Here is a 16397-nt window from a genome sequence, read left to right as displayed (position 1 = left end):
AGAGGTCTGACAGGCACTCAAAATATAGTCCTAATTAAGAGACATTGTATAGTGTGCAAATCTGGGGCCTTCAAAGTTCTGTTTTCCTTCCCAGTTGCTATATTACAGAAAGCAACTTAGAGTAGAAAGGGATTATTTCAACTTATAATTGCAGGTTTACAGCCCATCATTATGGGGACGTTAAGGCAGGAGCTTAAAAAAGCCAGGCACATCGCATCCAAAGTCAAAAGCGGAAAGTAATGAATGCATACATGCTTGCTTGCTTACTAGTGCTCCACTCTGTTTCTCCATTCTTACACAGTTAAGGACCGACCCCATGCCTAGGGAATGGAACTGCCCACAGTGGACTGGGTCTTCCCACATTGATTAACTTAATGAATACAATCTCCCGCAGACATGCCCATAAGCCAGCCCAGGGTAGACAGCCCCTCATTGAGACTCCGTTCCCAGTGATTCTAGGTGGTGTTAAGTTGATAATTAAAGCTAACCATTGCAGGAGTTAAGTCTGATGCACCCTAATTAGTGCCATAATCAGGATTCTCTACTGGGTACATTTTGTTCTGAAGTCCATTCTGTCAACTGCAACACAAACTAGATGTCAAAGATGGGCCATGAGGCTGGAGAGAAACGAAAGGACACTTACTTCTGTTTCCTTCTCGTGCTACTGGAAATGAACACACATAACTTGCTGGATGAGATAAAGCAAATTCCCCCCCTGGTGGCCTCATGGGATTTTTAGTAAATCACTCATCATATCCCAAACCAAAAAGGCAACGTTGACTTGAAGTTTATCTTTAATTATATTTAAATCACAAAGACTAACTGAATGTATTGACATTTATACCAAGAAATTAATTGACATTCCATTAACCTCAACCAGCAAATTAATTCTTCAGCCTCAGACCGGGGGCACTAGAAGCCTGAAGCACAATTATGTATTGATCATGGGCGGTGGCTTGACAGTCTCCCATGGAGGTTTAAAGAAACAGAAACCTTCTTTTGTAGGAGGAATTACCTATATACATATTTGAATTAATTTTATTACAGGATAATAAAACATCTGAGCCTGTGAGTGCTGCCATTTGTCATGTCAGATGGGAGCTGAGAAAAACCATTAGTAGATTTAGCGCTGGTCATCACTATCAATTAATAACCCCTTTTTGAATTTTCATGCAAACATAAGAGCTTTTTCAGTCCAGCAATTCAATTCAATGACATGCTTAAAGAGACAGTGGATAGAGAACAATAATGTCTGTAGGTCTTTTATTTCAGTGTGGCACTAATGCTGCAGAATGTATACATGCTTGAAGGCCTGAAATACCAGGTATGCTTTGGCTATTGGGTGCAGGGTGTGTGTGTGTGTGTGTGTGTGTGTGTGTGTGTGTGTGTGTGTGTGTGTGTGTGTGTGTGTGTGATACATCTTGATTTTTCTGCTGAGGATGTCACACAGCCATGGCGAGGCTTTCCCACATCCAAGCACCAAGATACTTGTAAAGACACTTTAACCTCCCTCCACATCTGCCATCCTTTGACCTGCCTGGAGACATTCTGCTTCGATGAAGTGTAAAGAAATTCTGCTCAGTTTATTTTAACTTAAAAACAACAAGTAACTTGCAGTGGGGTCTAGGAAGCAGAGTCCCCAGACACAGTAGTAGAAATGGTTTCCATTAAAATTTTGTAATGGGAAATCTTTACAAGGCACACATTCATAAATGCCTGCTAGAATGCTGACAGTGTCTTCACACAAAGTTGGGCCATCACAGACCCTTCTCAAATCCCCAAGAAGGGAGGCTCAGACATTCAGGAACTAATGGCTTGTCATTGGCTTGCTTACATTTCTTGCCACTTCCACTGAGTCTGTGCTTCCTGCACAACTTCCACTGAGGACCAAAGTTTCATCCCGAATGCTGGGTACCCAAGGTCCCTGTTTCTGCAGACAAGATGTGGTCTCAAACAGTCTGCAGCCCTGGAAACGATACTAATGTGTCTGTGGCATACGGATTAGATTTCTTTCTTTTTTAGGGGGAAAAAAAAACCTCCCAACAAAAAGAAATGTATAAAAATAAAATATCTCTCTATCTCCAAGCGAATATGTTTAAGAAAATGTCACGAAGTGGAGATGAAAGATGTAGTGTTATTTTCTCCCTCTGTTTGTCTGCTGTAGTGATTCCAGCTCAAGTGGAAAATGCCTTCCCATTGGGAGTGGAGAGAGCTCCCCAAAGATGTCAAGGGCACTCACTGCTTTTAGATAGAATTTTGCCTTTTGCAAACAGCTGATTTCCCATCCCCCACCTTTTGCTCTCAATCTCTCTCTCTCTCTCTCTCTCTCTCTCTCTCTCTCTCTCTCTCTCTCTCTCACCACTTTGGAACATGGGAAAGCCTTCTTGAACTATGTATTAACAGGTGAAGTACACCATGAAAGATCACTTAGGTCAATCCAGGTAGGACAGAGGTGGAAATACAATTAAAATAGGAACAAAAGAGGTCAGATTGAAAACTTGCCTTTTAATAAATGAAACTTAAAACCTAGGAGGTGAGGTTATTTCATCTCAAATACACTGACCATGTAATTAGAATGTTGCGCTTGTTCTTAAAGATTGATGTGAACATTGCCTAAGTGGGAGAGGTTTGCTCTTGCAAAGAAAACCCCTTCCCTTTAGAACCATTTTGAATGAGTAACAGTGTTACTGGGTAAACTTTCCTTGGGTAGACTTGGACAAATCTATGCACCCTAGATAAGGAACCCCAAACAGAATAAATAAGCAATTGTACTCAAGCCTAGCTGAAGTTCAACTGGGGTAACCCACACAAGTAAGGGTGAGGGGTTGCTTACAGGAACATGAGTGAGGGGTTACTTACAGAAGCATGGAGGAGGGGTTCCCCACAGGAGCATGGGTGAAGGATTGCTCACAGGAGCACAGGCAACTTACGGACTGCTATTGCACCAAAGCAAAGCTCCCTCTTGCCAGCAATAGCTACCTGCTTGTGTGTTCTCTGCAAAGTGTTGGTCCATGGGAGCCCTCCCTTGCATCACCAAATATCAATGGTCCAAATCTTGTGTGGGTCTTCTCCAAGGAACCACAGCTGCTGAGGGTTCAAGAAGACATGGACCATGTCCTTTCCGGAGGACAGCATCCCACAGTATACGTCTCTCTCACATTTCTCTCTGGGACTTCTGCTTCCTACTTGGAGATGATGACATGAGCCGCAAAGGATCAAACTGGTCAAACTTTGTGTTGATTTTCACCTTTTAACACGGCCATATCCCTACTTGTCAGTCATTTTGTGTATCAGTCATGAAACAGAGGCAAGTCCTCATCTGGAGACTTGGTCCTATCCTAGATCAAGTCTGGCTGTGTCTTTGTCCATACTGGTTAACTGGGGTTGCTGCTCTGCATGCCAGTACAAGGCTTGAGATGACAGATGTATGAAGGATGCTTGCACTTAAGAAAGATTCCCCCACTCTGATTAACATTCTAAGGTTCTGCAGAGATTCTTGTGAAACCCATAACTCATCTGAAAGGATGTCCCTTTTTCTTCTTTTATTTTTTCCCCTTTCTACTGAAACTTGGTCTATTGCTCCATTTCAGTTGAGATCATTTTGTACTTTTTAGTACCTTAAAAAAAAAAAGCCTGGTACATGCATTCTCACCCTAATGGCAGCCTTTGTAATAGGGCCCGCCTATGCAAACTTCTATCATTCCAGTTCTCTTGTTGTTCCAATTCAGAATAGCCCCGGGTCAGTCTTACATACGAACTTGCTCATTAGCAGTGGGGAGAAGTACTTGACTACTTCGTGTTCTCGTCTAGAGAAGTATCTATGTAATGAAGTAAATATCATTTTATTATGTTTAAAGGGTATTAATTTGTCATTTTTTTTCTCATGATAAAGACCGGGAATTGGCAAGCTTTTCCTGTAAGGGGTGAGATAGCATTAGCAATATGCCAAGCTTTGCAGACCATGCATGTTCTAAGCTACATAATCTTTGTTTTTTTTTTCAAAAATTAACAATCTAAGGCTTCATTTTTAGCTCAAAAACACTGTTGCATAAGCAAGCCATGACTCGTAGGTGACGGACTAGCCATAGTTGGCTGCTTTAGGGTGATTTTAAAGACTTGCATGGGCTTTCTACCAACCACTCACCCACACCTTCTGCCCCAGTTAGTCCCAGAATTCTTGAGGATTCCAGTCACACCTCAGAGGTTGCCTCAGTTTCCACTGTACCATCTTGTTCTCTGCACACACAAACCCTGGCCCATGAGTTCCCCCTTTTTGGAGAGCGAGCTTTCTATCTGTCCGCCCATCCGTCCATCCATCCATCCATCCGTCTATCCGTCTGTCTGTCTGTCTATCTCTCCTCCTCCATACCTATGCTTCATAGAGACCTCAGCCCAGGCTTTTCCCTTTGACACTGCCCTGGACCTCCCTGGCCACACGCTGTCCCCCTGGGAGGCTCTTGTCTCAGCAATCCCTTAGGCTTTTCACCCACTCTTACAGCTGTAGGGATCTGCTTATTAGGATGATGTTTTACTCAATGTCCTCCTGTGGATTCCGCTTCTGCAGTGAGTCCTTTGGATTGGTAGCTGATGCCCTGAGTAGAGGTAATACTGATGGATACTCCTCCTGTGGCCAATGTTGGGCTAGCAAGGACTTCATCTGCATGAAGTGTGGGAATCAGTGCAAGCCCAGCTCAGGAGCTACTATAAGGCCACTAATTGATCATAACCTTCCATTGATAACTCTAGAATCTAAGTCTCAACAGCAGAAGAATAGAACAACAATGAGAATTTCAGAACTAATATGGCAATTGCTGACTGACAAGTAACTGGTGGTAGACTGAGGGACATAATGGGAAACTTGTCCATTGGGGAAACAGTCCATTGTGGCTGAAGGCTGAATCTCTCTCTCTCTCTCTCTCTCTCTCTCTCTCTCTCTCTCTCTCTCTCATATATATATATATATATATATATATATATATATATATATATATATATATATATATATATATATATATATATCAGAATGACTCTGGTCACAAGAGAGTTCATGAGACGACAAATTTGTAGTGACAAAAAAAATCTCATTATAAAGTACATACATTAAAAGAGTTGTGCATATTTTACTTACTCATAAAAGGTCTCATACTGAAAATGGTAATGAAGAAGTTAGAAAAAAAAAAGTGCCAGTAATGGAAAACTTTAATAGCATGATAATGTCTAGGGAGAAACAATTTGTTTGAGTAATATCCCCATTTTAATCTTGAGAATGAGACACGAAAGAGGATACAGGAAAGGAGGACAATGGTCCTTCCATGTGGGAGACATCTGGCCACTCGTGTCTGCCTCAGATGCAAATTTCCCAAGTGCCACTGCAGGCGAGGACCACAGTGATGTGGGGAGTCCTTCTAAAGTGGAGCTGAGCTTGGAGGGAGGCCCCCTGTACCTTCACTCACTCCCCATGCCTGTTTCTGCAGAACATTTATTAATGGCCCCTGATTTCTGTCCAGTTTTGTTTTCATGAAACATTGACCAAAAGCGATCCGGAGAGGAAAGCATTTTTACTGGGCTGCACCTCTGATCACAGACCATCACTGAGAGAAGTCAGGGCAGGAACCTGGAGGCGAGAACTGAAGCAGAGACCATGGAGGAGTGCTTCCTACTGACTTGCTCCCCATGGCTTACTCAGCCTGCTTTCTTACAAGGACAAGGACCACCAGCCCGGGGATGGCACCAACCACAATGGGTTGGGCCCTCTCATATCAAGAAAATATGGGGGGGGGGCCTGGCGAGATGGTTCAGCAGTTAAGAGCACTAGCTGTTCTTCCAGAGGTCCCAAGTTCAATTCCCAGCAACCACATGGTCGCTCTCAACCATCTGTAATGAGATCTGGTGCCCTCTTCTGGCCTGCGGGCATACATGCAGACAGAACACTGTATACATAATAAATAAATAAATAAATAAATAAATAAATAAATAAATAAATAAATGTATGGGTTTTTTTTTAAAGAAAATATGTCACAGGCTTGCCTTCAGTCCAATTTGGAAGGGGCATTTTCTCATTTGAGGTCCTTTCTTCCTAGATGACCGCAGCCTGTGTCAAGTTGACAAAAACACCTAAATTTAGGATTCCTATCCTAAATAGGATGATATCCTCCTAATTTTGAAAATTCCTTCATTTTCCGTAGGAGGGCCAAGATAAGGATTTATTAGTGTATGAATGTGTGAAGAAGTGTTTGTAACAATCCATTGAGGGCTTTAGGTGGGAGGATCCAGCCCAAGACAGTGACCCTTCCCACAAAGTGTAGCTTCCACAAGGAGTGCTAGACTGTAAGTGTTGCCCTCTCTTTGACTCCTCTAGGGATAAGGGCTAGATCATCCAACCTCAGCACCCATGGTCTCTCCTAAATTGTGAGGCCCCAGAAAGTAACCCCCCCCCCAAATTCACATCTTATAAACTGGCTCTAAAAACTCCAAAAGAATTATCCTAGTTATTTTTCTCATTCCTGAGAAGTTTATCACGGCTCCTTGTCTCAGGGACTATAGTCTGTTATGGAGGGGAAGGCTTGTGGCAGGTGCCTGTGTTCTAAATGGTTCAGATCCTGGCTAATCAAGAAGCAAAGGCCAGAAGTAGAGGTTACCATTGAGGCCCAACTACTCACTTGCTAAGGACCAAATGTTCAAACACATTCAAACCATAACAGGAACTATCCAAGGAAAGCCAGACACACATCATTAGCAATAAAAGCATCGAGAGCCTAGGGTTCAGACACAGGGCAACAGTGGAATGGATGGGGGAATCTCTGAACCACCGTTTCTAACTTAATATGACACATCTTGCACCTTTTAGAAAGTGAATGGAAAGGGGTACTGGGAATCTATCTCAAAGCGTTTCCTAAGAAAAGAGTCACTCGTGACCTAGACCAGTCCCCCTCCTCTTCACCTCTGGCTTTATTTTTGTTTCCTAAAATTTCACCAATTTATACTTCAGAGAGCCATCTGGAGGAGCTTAAGTTGGGAGTGGAATTTCACTCTCTGTCTCCCCCACCCACTTCACCATGCTACCACAGCACTCACACACACCCCGGAAGCAAGCCGGTCGCCCATGTGGGGGTGGCTACAGAGTGAAGCTGGCTCACCAGAATGCTTCTTAAAGCCATACCGTAATATATTGGTTTCTAACCCATAATAAAGAAAAGCAAATACAGGTATTATTAAGACGTGTTATCTAGTGTCTTGGTTAAATTGTCAGCTTGACACACCTAGAGTCACCTGGGAGCAGGGAACGTAAACTAAGGAATTGTCATCATCAGATTAGGCTTTGGTCATGTCTGTGTGAAACTGTATTGATTGATTCTTGATGTGGAATGGCCATGCCCTCTGTTGAGGCACCATCCCTAGGGAGGTGGTCCTGGGCTGTAAGAATGCTAGCTGAAGCTAACAAGGAGGACCCAAAGAGGGTTGCATGGATTGTCCTGGGAAGGGGAAACAGATGAGATCTCCATGAGTAAACTGGGGACGAGGGATGGGCAATGGAGGGTAGGGGATGGGGGATGAGAACATAAGGGAATGGGATGGTCAAGCTGTAACAGGGATGGAGTGGGAAAGCAATGAAAGAGATACCATGATAGAGGGAGACATCACGGGGATAGGGAGAAACTGGGTACTAGGCAAGTTCCCAGTAATCTTCAGCTTAGACTACTAGCAATAGTGGAGAGGGTGCCTGGACTGAACTGGCTTACCCCAGTGATCAGATTGGTGAATACCCTAACTGTTATCATAGAGCCTTTCTCTAGTAACTGATGAAAGCAGATGCAGAGATCCACAGCCAAACACCAGGCTGGGCTCAAGGAATCCAGCTAAAGAGAGAGAAGAGGGATTCTATGAGCAAGGGGCATCAAGATCATGATGGGGAAAGCTACAGAGACGACCAAACCAAACTAGTGAGAACTCATGAAATTTAGATCAACTGCTGTGGAGCCTGTGTGGGACTGGACTAGGCCCTCTGCATAGGGAGACAGTTGTGTAGCTTGATCTGCTTAAGGGGCCCCCTGGCAGTAGGATCAGAATCCATCCCTGGTACATGAGCAGGCTTTTTGGAACCCACTACCTATGATGGAACACCTTGCACAGCCTTGAGGCAGGAGGAGGGGCTTGGACCTGCCTCTGCTAAATGTACCTCCCCATAGGAGGCCTTACCTTCTTATAGGAGGGAATGGGGGGTGAGCTGGGAGAGGGAGGCTGGAGGGCTGGGAGGAGGGAAGAGGGGGAATCTTTGTTATATAAAGTGAATAAAAAAATTCTTAATAAAAAAGATATGTGTTATTGTATATCAGAAGAATTATAATATGGTTTAGAACTTTACCTTCAAAAATAGACTGAACAGAATAAAGTCACTAAAGAATACTGTCAATTGGTGACTAGTACTCACCAATAAAACACTTGCCTTGTTAAAAAAAAGAAGACTGCTAGCTGAACATAATCTCAAGAGCAAGCCAGCAACCTACATTCCTTCATGGGCTCTGCTTCAGTTCCTGTTTGAATTCCTGCCCTGACTTCCCTCAGTGATGGACTGTGACCTTGACGTGTAAGCCAAGTAAACCGTTTCCTCCCCAATTTGCTTTTGTTCAGAGTGTTTTAGCAGAACAGTAGAAAGGAGACTGGGAGACTTGGTAACTTGAGCTCTCAGTTATTCATATTGCTCCCACTCAAGGGTCGATGTCTATATGGTGTTTGATCTCTCCAAATGCAACGTGTGATAAAGCATTCACAGCTCATGCTCCAGTTTTCATGCCTCCACTTTGATTTACGGAAACATCACAGGACTCAGAGAGTTGGCAGGGGACCCTGAAGGCAAAGTTGATTTCAAAGTGTCTTGAAACAAATTCTCTCTCTCTCTCTCTCTCTCTCTCTCTCTCTCTCTCTCTCTCTCTCTCTCTCTCTCTCTCTCTGTTGTGGATTGCAGAGTGTATTTGAAGGGTCTATGAAGTAGCTTCAGTTGTCAACATGGCACACCAGGGAAGCAGAAACCTCCTTTGAGGAATTGCCTCCATCATATTTGCGCGTGAGCAAGTCTATGGAGGCATTTTATCAATTTAAGTTGATTGCAGAAGGGCCCAGCCCTCTTAGAGTGTACCACCCTTGGGCTGATTGCCCTAGGCTGGATAAGAAAGCAGGCTGAGCAAGCCATAGGGAGCAAGCCAGTAAGCAGCACTCCTCCATAGCCACTGCTTCAATTCCTGCCTCTGGGTTCCTGCCCTGATTTCCCTCTGTGATGAACTGTGACCTGTAAGCCAAATAAAGCCTTTACTCTCCACATTACTTTTAGACAGTGTTTGATCTCAGCAACAGAAAAGCAAATGAGGACAGCTAGATTATTGATAGTTTTTTCTTTCCTCCTCTTTGCTATTTGATGTGTTGTATTGATACCTTCCCAGCTCCCCTCTTTCCGTCTGTTCCTCTCAGGAGATGCTAGTATGTCCTGTGTTCTCATAGAGAAACTGTCACCTTCCTGTGTCTATAATCTTCCTATATGGATGGTCTGCCCTGCTTCCTTGATTGTCATCCGTTTCTTTGACTTCTGCTTGTCCTGAAATGGTCATATTTCTCCCCCGATTTTACAAGGTATAGCAACTGTGGTTAACAGTGATTTGTTTTAGTGATTGAAACATGCTGTTTATTCCATGCTTTCCTGGCTTTTAGGGTTGTTGGTGAGACATCTGGTATTATTCTAATGTTTCTGCCTTTGCATGTGAGTTGTGATTTGTCCACCACAGCTGTTGGTGCTGTTTGTGTTTTCTGTTGTATGTTTTTTGTCTTGTACTGTGATGTGTCATGGCGCAGTTCTTCTCAACATATCTGTTTGGCTTCCCAGTATCTCCTGTGTTTACATGTCCATCTCCTCCTCAAAGTTCGGGGAACTCTCAGCTCTAATTTCATCAAATTAATTATCTAAGCCCTTTAGACTTTGTTCTATCCTTTCTCTACCTCAGGGATTCTTAATTTGGTTTCTTGAGTGTTTCGAAGAGTTCTTGCACACTTTAGTTATTTGTGTTGATTTTCTTTCTTACATATGTCTATGCACTGTCTCAGCCTTGTCCACCAGTCCTGAAATCCATTCCTCTGACTGCGCTTGTCTGTGTCCAGTGCTTTCCATTGTCTTTTCTTTTAATTTTATTGATTCATTCTTTCATTTCCAGAATTTGTGCGGTTCTATTCCAGCGTCTCGATTTACAACCTGACTTTTTCCTCTGTGTGTTCAAATCCTCATTCCAAGGTACTGAGCATTTCACCCACACTGATCACTTTCTTGTCTGGGTCCTGAGTGGATTTTCTTACTTCATTCCACTGCTCATTGGAGTCTTCTGGTGGTCCTTGATTAGTTTTTTTTTATGATCAGTACATTAATTATTATTTTTAATATTTTTATTTTATAATTAATTTAATTTTACGTATCAGCCATGGATTCCCCGTCCTCCCTCCTCACACCCCCTCAGCCTTCCCCCCAATCCACCCCCCATTCCCACCTCCTCCAAGGCAAGGTCTCCCCTGGGGAGTCTGCCCAGCCTAGTACATTCAGTTAAAGCAAGTCCAGTCCCCTCCTCCTTGCACCAAGACTGAGCAAAGTGTCTCACCATAGGCCCTAGGTTCCAAAAAGCCAGCTCATGCACCAAGGACAGGTCTCGGTCCCACTGACTGGGGGCCTTCTAAACAGTTCAAGCTAATCAACTGTCTCACTTATCTAGAAGGCCTGGTCAGTTCCATGGGGGCTCCTCAGCTATTGGTTCACAGTTCGTGTGTTTCTGCTAGTTTGGCTATTTGTCCCTGTGCTTTTTCCAATCATGGTTTCAATATCTCTTGCTCATATAATCCCTCCTCTCTCTCGCCAATTGGACTCCACCTGGGGCTCGGTCGTGGATCTCTGCATCTGCTTTTATCAGTCACTGGATGAGAGTTCTATCATGACAATTAGGGTGTTCGGCCATCCGATCACCAGAGCAGGTCAGCTCAGGCACTCTCTCGACCATTGTTAGTAGTCTATAGTGAAGGTATCTTTGTGGATTTCTGGGGACCTCTCTAGTTTTTAAAGTAAGACTCTGATATCTTTGCCTGGAATTTCAACTATCTTATCATCTCTGTTTTCTGGTGTTGAGATGTCAGCTAGTGATGCCAATGTGCATTGCTGGTTCCTGGCTTTTGTTTGCTTTGGATGATTTACTCAGTTGTTAGGATACGTGTGTTCTTTAGGACATAGTTTACCTTTTATTAGTTGTGTTCTTCTTTCTTTGTTTTATTTTATTTTATTTTTTTCCAATGGTGGGGATTGAACCCAGAACCTTATACTTTCTAGGCGAGGACTCTGTCACTGAGCCAAAGCCCCCCACTTTCTTTTGTTTTCTTTTCTGTGAGTCTCCTGATGGGTTACCTTGTCTTTGTGTGGATTTAGGTTGGAGGTGGAGCTAACTGCAGTAGCACATAGAGTGGGTTGACTGTGGTCCCAGGAATAATAGCAGCATGGGAAGACACGTGCAGCCTCCGCCTGCATCCTCTAGAATGTTCAGATACAGTATCACTGGGGTTCCTATTGCAAACAAAACAACAACAACAACAACAAAAAACCCACCACAGCTTGTTTTTTTTGGAGTTTTTTTTTTTTTTAGCGCTAATGGTCTCAATATTTAAGTGGTGAAGTAAAAAAGGAACAGGCAAGAGAGGAAGAAGAGGTATAATCAGAATGAGAGAACAGTGTGCGGTTAAGTACATAATGAGTAGCAAGAAGAATATTGTGTATTGGATGTAGAGGAAGAAAGGGAAAACAGTACAAGCTTTTCCAGTGAGATACAAATTAAAACACAACGAACAACCAAAAGACAGAAGTGGACATTCTATGACCCCCCCCCCCCCAAAATTAGTCTGAATTAAAATAATAGAGCTGGAGAGAGGCGTTGGTGGGTAAAGCACCGGCTACCAAGGCTTACAACCTGATTAATGGAAGGAGAGAAACCAACCCCTGCACTTCCATTGACTTCCACATGTATGTGGTAGTGTACATGTGTGCACACACGAGCACACACATACACACAAATAAATACATGCAATTCAAATACAATAAGTAAACAAACAAAAATTAAACAATAAAAATTAAATGGATAATAAAATAGCTAGGCTCGGTGGTACACATCTTTACTTCTGGTATTCAGAAGACAGAGGCAGGGTGATCTCTGGTTTTGATGCCAGCCTGGTCTACATAGCGAGTTCCAGGCTGTTCAGGGCTGCACAGTAAGATCCTGTCTATATGGAATTATATCAGAAGATAGTGTACCCTCAGTCTGGATCTCTTCCTGCTAGGGAGACGCGCTTTCTCAGTTGCTGACAGGGTGAGGGTGCTGGTATCAGGCATTAAGTCAGAGACCACCTCCACCAGTGATTCCCTGTCTGATTTCCTCAGGTGGCAAACTACACCCCATCTCTGGTGCTATTGGGGGGGGGGATCTGAGCAGTGCAGGGCTTTCTGTACCTGAGGCTCTGAGGGAATGTGGAAGAGCCACTGTGCTTGTCCTTTCCAGTCTGTTAGAGTAACTGTAGCACACCCCACCACATACTTCCCATGCTCCTTCCTGGAAGAGTTCATGAGGGTGGGTGTTGGGGAGGTGGAGGGTGTTGAGAGGAAACCGCCCTGGTCACCTTCCTGGTACTGTTACCTCTGTGTGTGCTACTGAGCATCTACGACATCCATCAGGACTCTGCCCCAAGTTCTGCTTACACTTCCACCAACCCTGGTTTCCGTCCTGTCCAGGCGATGGGCTGTGCACTTTGGATCTCCCTACTTTAGACTCCTCTATCTGTCTTCTGGTACTGTGTCCACAGTCTACTGTGCTCTGTCCACCTCCCCATCCCCCTCCCCCGAAACACTGAATTCAGCTTCTGATTTGAGTTTCCGGCATCCCAACTGCCAGGCTCTTGCGATAGCTGGGACCCACTGTTCTTGAATACATGCTTTGAGCAGGGCCCAACACAGTAAGAGTATCTTGGCATGGAATGGGGTGGGAGTGAGGTGGGGGTGCCTTCTTCTGCCCCCCCCTTGTTTCTGTTCTCTGTGGGTGTTTCTCTTGTTTCTGTATAGGTGGCTTTTATCTTGGCTTTTGTTCGTTCCATCTCGTGATCTCCAATCAGCCATCTTAACCTTGTGTGTTCACGGTGGCTCTTTCCGAGCTTCCAAGTGAGAGATTACATGTCGGGTGCTGTCATTGACACGTGTCCATAAATTGGTCCTCTATGAAAAAGCACCTCGGATGATAATAGCAAATGTTGGTGTTCAGAGGCACCTTTGGGAAGATGTAAAACTTGAGTCGCTAGATACATACCTGTTGGCTAATGTTCCTTTAAGAGCCCCTCTCAGATAACCTCTCTGAGTTCTCACCTACACTTCTTTCATCTTCCCCTCAAGAAAGGCTGGCATGAAACCATTTTCTTTCTCACCTGCCACCTCGAAGAGCAGACATTGTACTCGAAAGAAACCTTGAAAAGGCGAAAGGAGCCAGTTAATGAAAGTAGCCAAAGGCTGTTAAAATAGTTCTGGTCATTGAGCCTGGATCCATTTCCAGAGGTGTACTTATGGGAACTAAGATGTCTAGAACTAGCCTCTGTCACAGCCACTCCTGTCACCAGGTGATAGCTGATGATGTTTATCAGCAGTGGGCTGATCCCTGAGCCCACACCTTTGCCTGTCTTCTGTTTCTCTACAATGCTGCCCTACCATCAGTAGAATACAAGGCCATGGCACCCTTAAAATTCTGTGCATCTGACTGAATGGGCTGTGGCTTTGAGCTAAGACCAACATAGACAGTGCAGATGTTTCTGGAAGATGGAGAAAGAGCCATTCTTGGTGGAAAAATGGGTCAGAGAGTGTTTAGGACAGCCACTGTCCTGGGGACGCTGAATAACTTAAAAGTAGGACCTACCCTTAAATGATGATGTCGGAGCCCTGGCAAGGGCTGGCATGCATGCAGATGGTGGGCACACAAGCACAGGTGCCGGCGAAAATCCACACCGACCCAGGTGAGTCCCGCCTCTCAGTCACTCACCTCTGTTTTCCTTCGTTCCTGCTCCGTAGTGTGGATGATGCCTCCTACGAAGTCATGCAGATTGACATCGAGATTGAAGGACCCAGTGACCCACCCACCACACAGCTTGTCACGTGGCAGGTTGAATACCCCGGAGACATCACGTCTGACTTGGGAGTGTCCAAGATCTATGTGAGCCAGAAGGACTTGATTGGCGTCATACCACTGGCAATGGTAAGAGAGCACTCGGGGAACTGGGAACAGGAAGGCTCCACGCTGCAATCCAAGCTTAGGGGTCAAGGATGTCAGTCAGTAAGGGTCAAGATGGGGACAAAATGGGAGCATGAAGCTCACTGCCAATAGCCCACCTTAAATATGCTAACTGATATTCCTTAAGTTGCATTTATAAAATGTAGTCCAGTTAGTAGTTATGCGCCCATCTTTATATGACTATTATAGATGATGGGATGAACGTGTATAATATAATGTGGATTACTTAAGGATTTCAAATGTATGCAACTGTCCAGAGTGCTTGGTTTAAGTGTGCATGTGCTCATCCTGAGATGCAAAGAAGGCTGGGTTCTCTATTCAACAACATCACAATGACTTAGACACCGCCACAAGGAACCAAGAGAACAGGTTTGGAAAGGTAATGGGGTATCCCTGCAAGAAGTCCTTATCTCTACAAGAGAAGAATGGGGTTCAAAGAATCACTCATCTTGATTCTGAGGGTCTAGTGTCTTCCAATGGCATTAGCCACTTTCCTGTAAGGTAGAAAAACACACTCAGTTCTGGTCTCTATTTACAAGTCATGTGGCCTAGTGTGATTTCTATTCCTGTGATAAATACCAAGACCAAAGGCAACTTGGGGAGGAAAGGGTTTATTTTACTTATAGCTTACAGTCCATTACTGTGAGAGTTCAGGGCAGGAACTCAAGTCAGGAACCCAGAGGCAGGAACTGAAACAAAGGCCATGGAGGACTATTTCTTACTCTCTTATTCCTCATGGCTTGCTCAGCCTGCTTTCTTATATCATCCAGGACCACCCGCCCAGGGATAGCACTACCCTGGGATAGTGGGATAGACCCCACCTACATCAATCATCAATCAAGAAAATGGCCCTCAGACATGCCCACCAGGCCAATCTGATGGAGGCATTTTCTCAATTGAGATTCCCTTTTCTCAAATACTCTAGCTTGCATCCAGTTGACAAAAAAACAAACAAACAAAAAAAAAAAAACCCCACCTAACCAGCACACCATACAAACATATATTACTTGGTCCTCAACTCCCTTTTCTTTAGAGGGTAGATGAAAATCATAGCCAGTAGTTAGTTGGGAGAATGAAACATTCACTGGGCCCAAGGCTGGAACTCAGTGGTAGAATGCTTACCTGGCATGTGCCAGGGCAGATTTCAATCGTCAGCCCATAGCCAGGTGGTGGTGGCGGCGGCGGCGGTGGTGGTGGTGGCGGTGGCGGCGGCGGTGGCGGCGGCGGCGGCGGCGGGCACACGCCTTTAATCCCAGCACTCGGGAGGCAGAGGCAGGCAGATATCTGTGAGTTTGAGGCCAGCCTGGGCTACCGAGTGAGTTCCAGGACAGGCTCCAAAACTTCACAGAGAAACCCTGTCTCGAAAAACCAAAACCAAAAAAAAAAAAAAAAAAAAAATCAATCATCAGCCCAACAAAACTTAAGCTAAATAGATAAATAAGTAACCCATGGGTCCTTACAAGAACTCCAGCCTCTTGCAGACATATAATAAATATTAGCTACTATTATGGTTGTTCTGTTATTGAGAGCAGGGTACAAAGGATGCTCCACAACAAGGCTGTACATTCTCTAAGGCAAGGGCTTGTTCACAGCCCTGTTCTTCACAGTCTGCCAGCCAGGCAGCAGGTAGGCATCACTGATCATTGAACTGGACTGAATTAACCAGATTCAAATATGCTGGGTTTGATGAGCTCCCAGCAGCCTCTCTGAGAGGCCACTTCTGAGCCCAAGAGAGAGTTCTGAGTTCTGACTCCCCTGTCTTGTATCTAGGGCATTTTGTCGGTTGATAAAATAATATTTCCCATGGGGGGGTGGCGTGTTACCATTATGAAATGATTTTGCTTCTGCTAATTTGTATGCCCACCAAGGGATATCTGAGAGAGAAACAGAGATCTGTAAACTAGGGTGAGGGTTTGAAGTTAGAGGCATGCATACCACAAGGGGGCTTGAAGAGTCGGGGTCTGATGCTGTGGGAAGTCACTGCAGGGAGGGCTGTGGGGAGTTGCCTAGGATTATTATTATTATTTGTTGTTGTTGTTGTTTTCAGAAACATTCTGGCTATATGTG

General features: G+C 44.4%; 1 protein-coding gene across 1 annotated transcript in view; it reads left to right on the top strand.

The window, feature by feature from the left end:
• Positions 1–16397, top strand: part of Tmem132d (transmembrane protein 132D) — a 623079-nt gene that overhangs the window by 422725 nt on the left and 183957 nt on the right. The window contains exon 4 of the mRNA XM_052755497.1: positions 14111–14294. Within this exon, the coding sequence (XP_052611457.1) occupies positions 14111–14294 (184 nt within the window). The remainder of the gene's footprint in view (positions 1–14110; positions 14295–16397) is intronic.

Source organism: Peromyscus californicus, unplaced genomic scaffold (genome assembly GCF_007827085.1).
Source record: "Peromyscus californicus insignis strain IS unplaced genomic scaffold, ASM782708v3 Scaffold_2__1_contigs__length_46816999, whole genome shotgun sequence".
NCBI lineage: Eukaryota > Metazoa > Chordata > Mammalia > Rodentia > Cricetidae > Peromyscus > Peromyscus californicus.
Note: the sequence above shows the minus strand (reverse complement) of the source record. Positions and strands in the feature narration are given on the sequence as shown.